Source organism: Nestor notabilis, unplaced genomic scaffold (assembly GCF_000696875.1).
Source record: "Nestor notabilis isolate BGI_N333 unplaced genomic scaffold, ASM69687v1 scaffold17751, whole genome shotgun sequence".
Taxonomy (NCBI): Eukaryota; Metazoa; Chordata; class Aves; order Psittaciformes; family Psittacidae; genus Nestor; species Nestor notabilis.
In genome coordinates, this window is record NW_009914414.1 from 7,110 (window position 1) to 20,177 (window position 13,068).

General features: G+C 44.3%; 1 protein-coding gene across 1 annotated transcript in view; it reads left to right on the top strand.

Moving 5' to 3' along the window:
• Positions 1–1,337: 1,337 nt before the first annotated feature.
• CELF4 (CUGBP, Elav-like family member 4) overlaps positions 1,338–13,068 on the top strand; it is a 46,960-nt gene continuing 35,229 nt past the window's right edge. Inside the window, exons 1-2 of the mRNA XM_010023654.1 lie at positions 1,338–1,476; positions 6,467–6,616. Of these exons, the coding sequence (XP_010021956.1) occupies positions 1,353–1,476; positions 6,467–6,616 (274 nt within the window). The 5' untranslated portion in view covers positions 1,338–1,352. The remainder of the gene's footprint in view (positions 1,477–6,466; positions 6,617–13,068) is intronic.

The following is a 13,068-nucleotide window of genomic DNA, read 5'->3' on the forward strand; positions in this document are numbered from 1 at the left end:
ACAACTCTGGAGACAGCGAAGACATAGAATCATAGAATCACAGAATCATTTAGGTTGGAAAAGACCTCTGATATCATCAAGTCCAACTGTTAACCCAACACTGCCATAAGCCGCTTCTAAAATCACTACAGAAAGTATCCTTCTCCACTATTATCATCAACTCATGCATTACCAGAGGCTGAGGAATGAACAGAGTGAGATTTCCGTCTGCTCTTCCTCTTTCCCCCACGCTTTCTCTAAGGATCCACCACTGGTCACTAGGAGGGGCTGTATATGGGCTCAGACTTACTTTGTTTGGGTCTTCATACAGCACTAGGGAGACAGACAAGAGGCAGCTTCCTCTAAACTGTCTTCTCACACCAGCAGCATTTTAGAAGCCCACTTCAGCCATTCTATACACACAAACTACACTGACTTGTGTTCGAGGTTCAGAGAGTAAAATAATGATAACAAAGTCTGGTTTTAATGTACGAAGCATTTCCAGCAGGCATAACCGTTCATCACCCTTCTGCTTCAAAAGAAACACAGCCTGGGTTCCTTATTTCTGCCTTTCTGCCCTAGAAGAGGCAGCATTTTGATCACTTTCTGGCGAAAAAAAAATACTTTGGGACGTCATCCCAGATCAAAACCACAGGGAAAGGATTTTCCCACTACACAATATTAATCGTTAAAGTAGGAGAGCTCCCATCTCTTGAGCAGCTCTTTCAGGAGTCTCTGCTTGGTTGTGCTGGAAATAGGTGCTATAACCTGGTTAGAAGGTTTGGTTACGCTGTTGTCCAGTGCCCACTAGAGGCCTCCCAGAAACACGTAAGAAAACTGTTTTTGTCACTGACAGATGGAAACAAATCAGGCTTCCCCAACAGCTCTAGACAAGCTTGCTGCTCTGGAAAAGGCATCCCTCATCCCCACTACTCTGCACAGACTGGTATCCCATCATCAGCCCCAGTGCTTTCCCAGAGCTTTGATACAAGCAATGGAAGCCATGAAACCTCCCTGCTCAAGACCATATAAAGTCTTTTCTCTGCTTTTCTCAGGGAAGTGCTGGGAAGCCAGAGGGTTGAGTCCAACTCATGGGAGACCTCCACACTGGGGAACACATCATGGGGATGGGGAGCGTAAAGATGCCAAGATGCAAAGATGCACTTTGCCTCCAGTCCCTGTATGAGGAAGGAAGGCCAAGGCTGGGGTGTACCGCAGGCATGCTGAGCTGACCTCTCCTAACAGTCTGGCTCACATCCTGCCCTGGTCCCCATGCTGGTGCCGGTGCCACGGTCCATCTTACCGGTGACCGCGTGATGTTTTTTCCCTGCTCTCTCTCTTTGTTCCAGCTGATGCAGCAGCAAGCCGCGATCATGGCGTCAGTGGCGCAGGGCGGCTACCTGAACCCCATGGCAGCCTTTGCTGCAGCCCAGATGCAGCAAATGGCAGCCCTGAACATGAACGGGCTGGCTGCTGCTCCCATGACACCAACCTCAGGTAAGGGGGCAGTGGGATGGAGAGGGGACAGGGTGGGAAAATCCTAGAAGAGACCTGTTAACTGATAGGTCTTCCCTAAGCGGGTGTCTATTGAAATGTTGGTCTTGTTGTAGAGGGTCACCAGAAGTGAGGAGTGGAGCTGATCAGATCCTTTTGTGGTCTTGGAAAAGGGGAAAGTGGCAGAGGAAGGCTGTCACTGCCTCTTCCAGGGCTGGGCCAGCTGCAGGTCAACTTCTGCACTGTGAAGTAGTTGCAAGGGTAAAGACAAAGGGCTCACCAGCAGTGGGCTGTTGGGCTAGATGTGTCCTGTGCTGAGAGGCACTTACTCGTGGGTGAGGAGAAGAAGAGGGTTGAAACCCATCAGAACCAAGACACAAAGGCTTCTTGGGGAGGAAAAAGGGTGCTGACAGAGAAGGCACTGGAAAAGGCTCTCAGACACAACCCTTCCCTTCAACCTTACCCCTTACAGAGCTTTCCTTTAGCTCTAGTACCCTGCAAATGTCACAAAACATCCCCCAGTACATATAGATACCTAAAGGGTCAGTGCTGGTGCTGTCACAGCCAGGCTGGTACAAAGACAAACAAAATAAGGTTTGTTGTGAGATGCAGTATCAGTAACAAGATGAGCTATGTCTTTGGGACACAAAAGCCTTTTCCCTGCTTTGAAATGGACAGGAGGCACTCAGGAAAGATCTCTGGAATGCAAGTGTTTGGTGAGAGGATTTTTGGCTGCTGGAACAGAGTCAGTGAAGCACTGCCAGGATCTGGCTAGGCTGCAAGGTGTCACAGGAGCCCATGCTAGGAGCCACAGTATATGATTCAGTGGACAGAGAATAAAGCTGAGATGGAAAGAGGACTGGCTTTCCTAGGGCTTAAAGAATAAGGAAATCACATGGGCAGGAACAGGACAAGGAACCAACAGGGACAGGTTGAGATAAGAGGGTCCCTGAGGTGATGCAGGTTGTTCCTATGAGAGGCACTGGAGATAGGACTGTGTTTAGACAGATGTGACATAGCAGTGCCTTTGTGTGAACCTTGAAGCATCAATCTGGCCTGGAGGGGATGAGCTTGACAAAGGTTTGGCATAAGACATGGGAGGAGTGAGGTCTGACTGAGCCAGCTGTGGTGCAGGCAGCATTGGCAGAGCAGGATCTGGGACTCCAGATCAGAGCAGTAAGAGAGGATGGGTCAGCTTCACTGCCAGACATAAAGAGTTCTGCAGCAGCCCTGGAACAGGAAAAGGCTATTTTAAAGAAGCCAGGAAGGATGCACTGGATGGCAGGGCAATAGGGCACCACAGCAATGCAGGCTGGGGTGCTGCTCCTGGCCAAGTGAGTCCTGCTAACCTATCTGCCAAAGAAAACCTCCCTTAGCATCTCTTTGCAATGGGTGGCTGGAAACAATGTCAGGAGCTACTGGATCAGATACCTATCTTTTCCTTTGTTTGTATTAGAATATGAAGGGGGAGAAAGGGGAGAGAAAGAAAGACAGATTTAATTTCACACAAACTTATGAAGACCCAAGGAAAGCACTTGACTCAAAAATCTCATACCACACATTTCAAAATACATGTTTACACAACGATAAATGTATAAACAACAAGTCGATGGAGCTACTGCAAATCCAAATAGAAAAGTGGCTTAATTATATGTGCACCCTTTAAACCCGCTGCCGGAAAGATTATCATATTTGCATTAGCTAGATTTGTTTTGTGTTGGTGGGAGCAGAGAGAACGTCAAACAAAGACTGCCTGGAATTCAAATGTTCCCAGGGCCTGGAGAACTGAATCCAGTCGATGGTTTATGATGTCCCCACCACAAAAGAGCACAAGCTCTTGTGCATATAAATGTCTTAAGAAAGAGCAAGTTCTATGAAATAGGTGTGAAAATACCAGTAGAACAGCCAAATCCTGTGCCTACCATGATATCCAGGACATGAAAAATAACCCAGCCCTTCTTTGGTGTAAACCCTTCTCCCCTTCTGGTGTGCCTGGTGCCTTTTGGGGACTGTTAAACTCTTACTATCAGAATACAGGAGAGGACAGCTCATGGTTTTTACTTGCTTTACAGAGCACCCATGGCTGGTCAGTACTGAAAATGAGATCCCTTGATCTTGTTCATGGTGGTAGATTTTGCAGTCTCCTTATGACATGATTTCAATCATGGAAGTCTACGCATTTTGGCATTACTACAGATTTATGTTGAATGGGTACCTTCCTTCATGAAAAACCTCTGTAACGGGTTGTGGAAATGTCCATTGACAATTATTCCTTGGGTGAAATGTTTATATTTTGAAATGACTCCTTGTATTAGTACAACATTCACAAAGCTTGTGATAAGATGCATAGAAAATGCTTCACATAACGTCTGAGCAAGGAAGCCTACAACAGTAGCAGCGATTTCTGAGTAGCCAGGAGATATCTGAAGCCTAACATGAATTCTCCTGCTGGCTTTTGTTAGCATTCAGAAAGCCAAATGGAAAATGATCATTCTGCTTCATAGCAGGATTTCCAGTCATTGAAGTATATCTTTGTTCTGACTTAGAATGAAAATGAAACATTTCAAAGTTCTCTGAAAAACAGGCATTAGAAAAAGCGTTTGGAACATTGAAAAAAATTGAAGTGTTTTGATCTTTCCTAAGCAAAAGAAAAATTGTGCTAGAAAAAGGACACTGGTAACCCAGAAGTCCTAGAAGCTTTGGAGCTGAGCACAGTGCCTCTGTGCTTCTATCTTCAGGCCTCCTAATCCAGCTGTTTTTCTGTGTGTCCTGCCTCTAGGAGAGTGGGTTCCTTGGGACATGGCCATGAGTTCATTCAGGCTCACGAGTTCCCATGGTACGTAAGAAAGAGTTTTGGTTCCAGGCAAACCTAACAGACTAGAGACAGGATCCATCTCACCTGGTTTAACTACACAAAAGTTAGACATTTAGTTTAAACTAGTCACTGGGTTTGCTTGCAGTCAGTGGAGTGCAGTAGGCAGTCCCAGTGGGTAATTCAGACCATAAAAATTGTATGCCGTTTGCTGGCATCTAGACAGCGAGAGTCAGGTTTCCCATCAAGAGTCAAGTTTATCTCATGCAACAGTCCGTGATTGCGAGGCAATTAAATTGACATGTCTGAAAGTTTGGTTGAAGTTTTGCATTTCTCCCATCATTGGTGTAATCTAGGTGAAAAGTGGGGCTGCTACTCTGTTAACTGAGCAGAGGGACTAGAAATGGTATTTCATTTAGGCGTCTCTCCATCCTTATCTTCTCTCTCCCTCCATATTGTAAATCTACATCTGGTGTAGCTGCAGCAAGAGACCTTAAACCAGGGAAGAAATCCACAACTGGCATACACCACCACCATTTGTTCTCTGCGGTGGCATTATGCCAATTTTACTCCAACTACAGATCTGACCTCTCGAGGGGGGATCTTTATAAGAAGAAAATTAAAGAATTCCTATGAATATGCCTAAACTTCCTTAGACATGCACAAAATAGCAAACACAAATCCCTTGCTGTGATTTTAGAAAAAAAATACTTACATTGTCTATGCAAATAAAGGAGAGATCTAGAAAAGCAACTGAAATTTTAACTAGCCTTTGTGATTTGCAAGCTGATGGCATATGCTAAGAGCATTGCCTTTGGACTCCAGTTGCCACCGCCGGCTCCCTGTACCTCCACAGAGGACATTTTTAAAGGCCAACACCATTTAAATAAGCAAAGGAGAAGCAGCAGCTCGTCTGCTCAGGGTATAGGAAAAGAGCTGAAATATTGCCTGCTTTTGGGGCTACTCAAATCAGAACATACTAAAACTTCTCATGCATCTGTATTGGCTTTCTTAAAGCACCAACACAGATTTAAGCAGTCATTAAAGTGTGTTATTGGACTAACCCATCACGGAACGCTGCTATGGAGAAGACAATCTCTGCGATTGGTTTTAAGAAGAGGTTACTGCAAAAATGGTGCTTTCAATCAGTAGTATACCCCAACACAGAAAGACACTGCCGAAGATAAGACAGTTTAACTTCTCACTCACAGCTAGCAGGAGGAAAACAATTTCACACTCATTGAAAACTCATTTTTGGTCCCCAAAAACAACCTGAATACCTTGCAAGAAGCACAGACTGTCCAGTCACTTTAAACATACATAGGAGCAGGCAGTGAGGTAGCAGAGGGATTTAATTCTCCCCTCAGAAATACAAAACTTCTTTACCAGTGGGTGACACGATCCCGCCCAAAACATAAAGACTAAATTTTTCTTCTGAATAGCAGCATTGCAGTCCCCCACAGGATGTGCCTGGGAAGAGGGAGAGGAGTATTATTCCATTAAAGAAAGAAATCTAGCCCAAATTTTGCCCCTGTTGAGTGGGAGATCTCTGCAAAACTCTACAAAGTCAAATTATGGCCAAACATTGACAAAACCAAAAAAAAGTATCACTGGCTGCCTTTAGGCTACAAATCAACTTGCCAAACCTTTTAAATCCCTGGTGCTGAGAAAGTTCAGAATGAGTCTGTACATGAAATGTGCATTCATGAGTGAATGCAGACAGAGTAGTCCTAGAAATCAGTACACCCACAAAGCTGACATCTCCAAAGAGAAACTGAGAGGGATTGCTATAGAAAGGTGGGACTGAGAATTTGCTTCTGGTGTTAAATGATATTTAGGAAAGAAACCTCTGCTTATTTAGCAATTTAAACAGGTAATACTCCAGGGAGAAAGTAGAGGAGGAAGGGTCATATTTCTATACTTTTTATTGCTTGATGTTAGCTGTGAATCTAGCCTAGAGAGACTGATCACCAAGCAAAACCTTCATTCTGTTGAAGAAAGTTTTGCAAGCCTTTCTTAAGTGCTTTCCAAACAGAGAAACAATTGGCAAGAAGTCCCTTTCTTTGCACAGCAGCTTGGGAGATCTTTCATTTATTATCAGAAGGTTTCTGTGTATTTTCGCTATGTAGTTCTTGCTTCCAGTACTCACAAGCTCTGGTTTTGTGTCCTCCTCACTTGCAGGTGGAAGCACGCCTCCTGGCATAACTGCACCAGCTGTGCCTAGCATCCCATCTCCAATTGGGGTGAATGGTTTCACTGGCCTCCCGCCGCAGGCTAATGGGCAGCCCGCCGCTGAAGCCGTGTTTGCTAATGGCATTCACCCTTACCCAGGTAAGTCAGACCAGTGTTGTTCCCACAACCTGCTCCGTCAGTCTCAGGGAGATTGTCCACACCCACAGGCTTCATCTACCATGATCCACCTCAGAAGGATTTACTTCCCACACCACTGGCACTTACTTTAGCATTGATGTAGTTATATCTTGCCCAGCTACAGTTGCTATACACTTAAATCTGGATGAGATGCACCAAGGGCATGTTGGATGTAAAAAATCTTTATGCAAAAGAACTGAGTGCTCATCTGCTGGATGACTTGTCTGGTGAATACAATCAGGACACCCAGGATGTTCTGCTTTAGCTAAAATTCAGTCTGAGTCCTGACTAGTTCATACTGACATATCTTCAAGCAGCACTCCCAATGGTCTTGCTCCTGGCTCACCTTGAAGGAGCTTTGCTAAGCCTGTTTGCATCTCCTAGCACCCACCATTAGTATCTCCCACTGGGATTCTGTTGCAGCTGGATGACTCTGAGAGGTTGAGTCCAGGGGGTTCACATGGCTGCTGACCAAAACTGCTCCATGCCTCAGACTATGTGTGCAGGCAGCATGTGTTGGTCCTGAAATGCTCACTGCATCCAAACCCTATTGCCTTACCAGGCCTGGAGACTGAAGCTCCTAAAGGAGCCACGGAATGGGCTCAGCTTCACCTCTTTGTGACACACCACCAGAGAACTGCTGCTGGGATACAGACTGTGACTAGTTCAAAAGATGCCAGCATTGAAGGAGTGATTTTGCAAGCCCTGGCAATCAGAAGTGAATGAGGGAGGTTAAAGGGTACATACCTGCCTCTATACCTGTACTTAAGTATATGGACACTCTCATGCTGTAATCACCAAGAACTCAGGAGTCTACAAGGCCTTAATGAACACCTACATGTTTTCAGCATCCTCAATATCTGAGGTAGCTGTCTACTCCAAGCTGTACTTCTGCTAGGAAGACATCCCTTACTATCACCATACTCATACTAGTAATAACAATTATAACAGTAAAAAATATAAATAAATGTAGCTAATTGATCCTAGCCACCAGCTGGCAAAAGAGTATTTCATTCTGGGGCACTCATAGATTGATCTAGTTCATTAGGAAATCAAATACTGACTCAGATCTCCAGCCAAAAAGCCCACAAACCCCCTAAGAAAATGAATTCTTTCAATCTCACCAGTCCTGAAAACTCAGAAGATTCAACATCACTGGGGACTTTGTGAGCTATAAGGAAAAATACCACGTAACGTAGAGATAAAAAGTCTTGCCTGGTTACAGTTCAGACAATGTCAGTGAAAAAAACACCCTGTGGATGCAGCAAAGCCCGGGTATACCCAGAGAACTGAAAAATAATTATCATCCTCCACACACACACTTTGTAAACATTCAGCTGTGAGTTCAGCTTTAAGCAGAATTGAAATCAAGTGCCTTACTGGGCTAAAAGTTAGGCATGTATGTACATGTTTGTAGCAGCTTAGAGGGATGGGGAGTTCTTGGAGGCTTATGGGAGCATTAGAACACATTAAAGCCCTTATGCTCAGTGAGCTCAACCATAGCACCCTGTCTCTAAGGTTCTATAAATATAACAATCTGTTTGACTATCCATCTACCTGTTTGCCAGTCTACCATCTCTCTGTTTATTCATCCATTTCTATCTTTTTCCTGGTTTATCTAGCTCCTTTTAGGTAATCTTCCATGATCCATTACTGCAGATATCAGAGAAAAGATGATCATTCTAGATGAATCTTAGCAACTTCAGCTTTTGTTACTATCTCAAACTACCCCCCATTATTAAAACAAGCTTTCAGTTAGGCATTTCATCTGTGATTATATAAAAGTCAATGGCCTTAGTCTGATTCTCTCTGAGTTGAGGAGAGACTTGCTCAGCCAGCAATTCACAGTAAGGCCCTGCACAGGTACCAGCAGCTCAACACACTGAAAGGTGACAGTCAGCCTTGCTCTGCTTTGCTGCAGGCAGAGGCCCCTTTCTGCCAGTAAAGCTGACATTCAGGTAGTCTGCTTTGTGTAAAGTTTCGATTCATCTCAGTGTGTCTTCAGCAATATATTGGTCTTTCTCGGTGCTCAGCTTCCCTGTAACTTAATGACATCTAAAGTTACACAGAGGTGTAAAGGGAACAGTGGTAAGCCATACCCTCACCTCTCAGTTTACTTCTGCCTGTCCACACGAGCAATGAAACCCTGAAAGCAAGCTCCTTTGTAGCAGTTTGGCTGTAGCTCATGAGCATCACGTTTGCTCTGTCTTATTCTCTTCCTTCTCATGAGCATTTATGCACTCTCCCAAACGTTACTTCTTGCTACAAGCTTTATTGAGGCCTGGAGCTTAGCAGCATTTAAAAAAATTGATTAGACATTTGTATGGGTAATGAGAACATCCACAGCCATATTAGACTGGATGAAAATGTAGGAAGGACACAAACCTTTATGCTTTATGATGTAAGACAGCCACTAATTGCTTGGGATTAGAAAGAAATTTTCATCACTGGGCAGCTTATTCCATCATTGTTCATTATGGGATTTTTCACACTTTCCTCTGTAGCACTTGCTATTGGCACTGCCCTGTGATTCTGCATGTCAGTGTTTCCAAATGCAAGGGTAGAAATAAAATATTAAAGCTCAGCATGCAATTGTGCTAATGTGAGAAGAAAAGAACGTGCCAGCCCCCATCCAAAGCCAGCATCTTCCAAACAACTTTATTTTATGGTATATCTCTCATTCTCAAAGTGGCTAAGAGTGTTGTGGTATTATATACATAACCATAGTCTTGCTATGATTGTGGCTTGCCATGTATTGTTTAAAGCCTGAATTTTGCTCTCAGATACTCTTTCATACTCCACAAAAATCTCAAATGTGGGCTCACACCATTCTATGCTGTAACAGAATGTTCTTTGCTGCCTGAAAATAGCAAACACAGAACTATCAAAATCTATAGAGGCATGACATACACATAATTCAGACCCAAATAAATCCCATTAATTGTGCAGTTTGTCTACACATCCACCTTTGTGTCTAGCTATAATATTTTTGTGCTACATCTAAAGGACTTCAGAACTGCACAGTCTTTGCACTATAAAAACAGGTCCATATCATGTAACTGTATTTACTCTGTAGTCTCATTCCTTTTTTTTCTTTCTGTCTTCCCCTGAGCTCTTTTTTTAAGATTCCCATTGTCTGGAGCAGGGACACACATGGTGACATTTGATTACTGAACCATCCATGGCTTTGAGGCAAAGGCAAGAGCAGGCTGAAAGTCCTGACTCACCAGGTCTCTGATCACATCCCCAGTCCATGCAGGAATCAGATATTTCTGTGGCTCTGGCCGGGTTGTGGGTCCATGCAGCAGCACTAGAAAATCATTCTTTGTAGGCATACTCTTTCCAAGCCATGCTCGCAACTTCTACAAGATCAGCCAGTACATAATGCCTCATAGTGCACCTTTTGGCATGGACAGAGAGGAGTAAATATTTCCCCTTCTACTAGTTTAAGCTTCTTTGGCGATTTGACCTTTTTGTGTATGAATGCCTGCCCTTTGGTCTTTCAGCTTGCAGAGCTACTGAACATGGCAATGTGTCACAACATATAGTTGGGACAAAAAGCATAGTCTGTTGTGCCATGATCTTGTGAGTCACTTTGCAGCAGCACAATAGCGCTTGCCATTTCCACATTAACCATAGTAACAGGAATTGTGGGTTTCTGCCAAATCTCCTTACCCACCCATCGCCCAGTGCCTCTCTCATAACAGTGTGTGATGTACAATAACAGTGGAGACCATCTGCACTGGTTTGTGCTGTGTCTCACACCATCAGCACTCTGCTCTCCAGTAACAGGTTCTGTGCTACTGGATTGCGTTGTGAAAGACTGGATGAAATGCTCGCTGCAAAAATAAAGCCTCCTTGGGAAGGGAAAGGGAGGGAGAGATGAGAAAATGGAGAGACCAAAGGGCAGGAAGCAAGAGAGAGGAGGGATTGGCTGTCAAAGGAGCAGTGAAACCAGGGAACTGGAAGGAGGCAGAAAGCAGACCCCTCAGAAAAGACTGAGCACTGCTTTGTAATCTTCTGCCCACTGATGTGCGCAGAAAGAAGCAGTAATACACCCCATAGCATCCAATAGCTCCAGACAAAATTATACCTCGTGGGCTGAGGGATGTCCAGTTTGACCAGAGCCAGGGATGGAAACAGTGGTATGGCAGCTTCGTTGAAGCTCAGGCATGGAATGCTTTCCAGGATGCTAAGTGCTTCAGTGCATTTGCTGAGGAAAACAAAAGCAAAGTTCCCTCAGTTGCTCATAATACATTAAAAACATGTCATCTCTTTTACTGTTCACAGGCACACAGTGGTTGCCCACCACTGCCAGGACTAGCTCTGTCTGTCCTCTCTACAGAGACAGCAGAGGTTCCCCCACTCCTCTTTGGTTACACTGTGGGTACATCTGGGCTAGCAAGACAGCCAGCTCCACTCCATGCCCTTCTTGGGGTTCAGCCCTCTCAGGTGAGGACTAGCTGTCAGTACAAATGGGCAGCCAAGCTTTTATGCCCACATATTTTCAAGTTACTGCTGAGATTGACAGTAAAGGTGTCCCCCACGGGTGAATTCCTGTGCTGTAGAAACTCATGTCTTAGGAACTGAACCGAGACCACCAATTCATTTTCCTTGGCTCAACAAATTGCTATCAGGCAGCAACCAGCTTCACCCATTGCCAGCAGAGACAGGATTCAAACTCTGTCTGTAATTATTATCATTACACAAGCTAATTTTGTAGGGGAGGAGTTGCCGGTAGGCTAATATGACAGGCTTATCTATTAGCTTTTCAATTGGCTAGCAGTGCTGCTGATGGGCAGGGTGCTGCTCTAGACCAGTCTGTCCCAGGATCTTCCATGTTCTTCCCTGTGAGGGTGCTGAGGTGCTGGCACAGGGTGCCCAGAGAAGCTGTGGCTGCCCCATCCCTGGCAGTGTTCAAGGCCAAGTTAGACATAATCTAGTGTGAGGTGTCCCTGCCCATAGCAGGAGGTTGGAACTTGATGATCTTAAGGTCCTTTCCAACCTAAACCATTCTGTGATTCTATGATCCTATTTTAGACAAGAAGAGCCTAGAAAGAAGGTGAATCGGGAGTTTAGAGTGACCTGCCTGCTCCTGTAGAAGGTCCTACAGCAGCCCTGAGGCTAAGCTACCACTGCAAATCTTTGGTTGTGTTGTGTTTGTCCAACCTAAATCTCTATGTGGGAGCTTTCCCATTCATATTTGTATCAGCGGTTCCAAAACTGCAACAGTGAGCACCTGAAACATCATTATGGCTAGGATGCATTTATTTGACCCATTTGTAACAATCTGCCACATACCATAAACCACACTGTACTGGTAAAATAAATAAATAAAGGAATGCACTCATTAAAACATAATAGCAAGTTGCCATCTTCAATTGTAGTCTAGGCTACTTTAATGATGTCATGTACTTCCAACAGTCATGCTGCAGCCATAATGAGTGAGGTTGTTTAAGGCAGTTGTGAGAGCCTTTCCAGAGCCGAAGTATTTTCTCCTCTGTCTGGAAGAAGGTGTAAATACAAATCAGGCTCTGTGCTGATGTTTTCAGAAGCATCTAAGTGAGTTAAAACCTTAACCTTTATTTTTAAAGGTGACTTAAACTAAGCTCCCCAACAATATGGAGTTAGAGTGCCTCAATAGCTTTTAAAACCTGACCCTGACTTATGTCTTTATGGCCATAGGCAAAGGGAGAGAAGTCTGGTCCTGACTCTGCTGCTGAATTAGTTTGTCACCTTGGCCAGCCACCTGTGCCAGTCTGCATCTCTGCGTATTCTGTGTCTTTATTGATTTGTCCACTGGAATCCCTTCACTGCCAGGCACAACTCCTGTTATGTTTTTGCACAGCACCCATCTCAGCAGGGGCTTTATTACGCATGGGGCTTGGAGGTGGGACTATTAAGAAAATAATAAAGATAATCCTGATTTCCAGGGATGAACTGAATTTTATAGTAGGCCCATATGTTGTCCCAGACAAGGGTCTACAATGCCTTGGATGCTACCAAAAGGGTTTCTCCAACTAACAGGATGGAGTAGAGGGCACAAATGCCCTGCATTTCTTGTTCGTTTGACATGTAAGGAAAAGAAAGTGCGGGACAACATGTCTTTGACTGAGCGGTGTCCAGCCCCTAAATGGTGAAACAAGACCATAAAACACAGGATCAGTCTCTGTTTTCTGCCGGATCAGCACATTCTTTCTGTTATTGCAGTTATTGTTGTGTCTGAATACCTAATTAATTACAACAGTAAACGCTGGCTTCTTTAATCACAGCATCAGCTGTCCTAATCAATCTTAATAATATGGAATCTGTACTATGGCACCCATGAATTTTAATCTACATAAATTTCTTAAGACCTCTTGCAAGCTTGTTGTACGAAATGATGTAATTATGGATATAGATTAGGGCTGTAG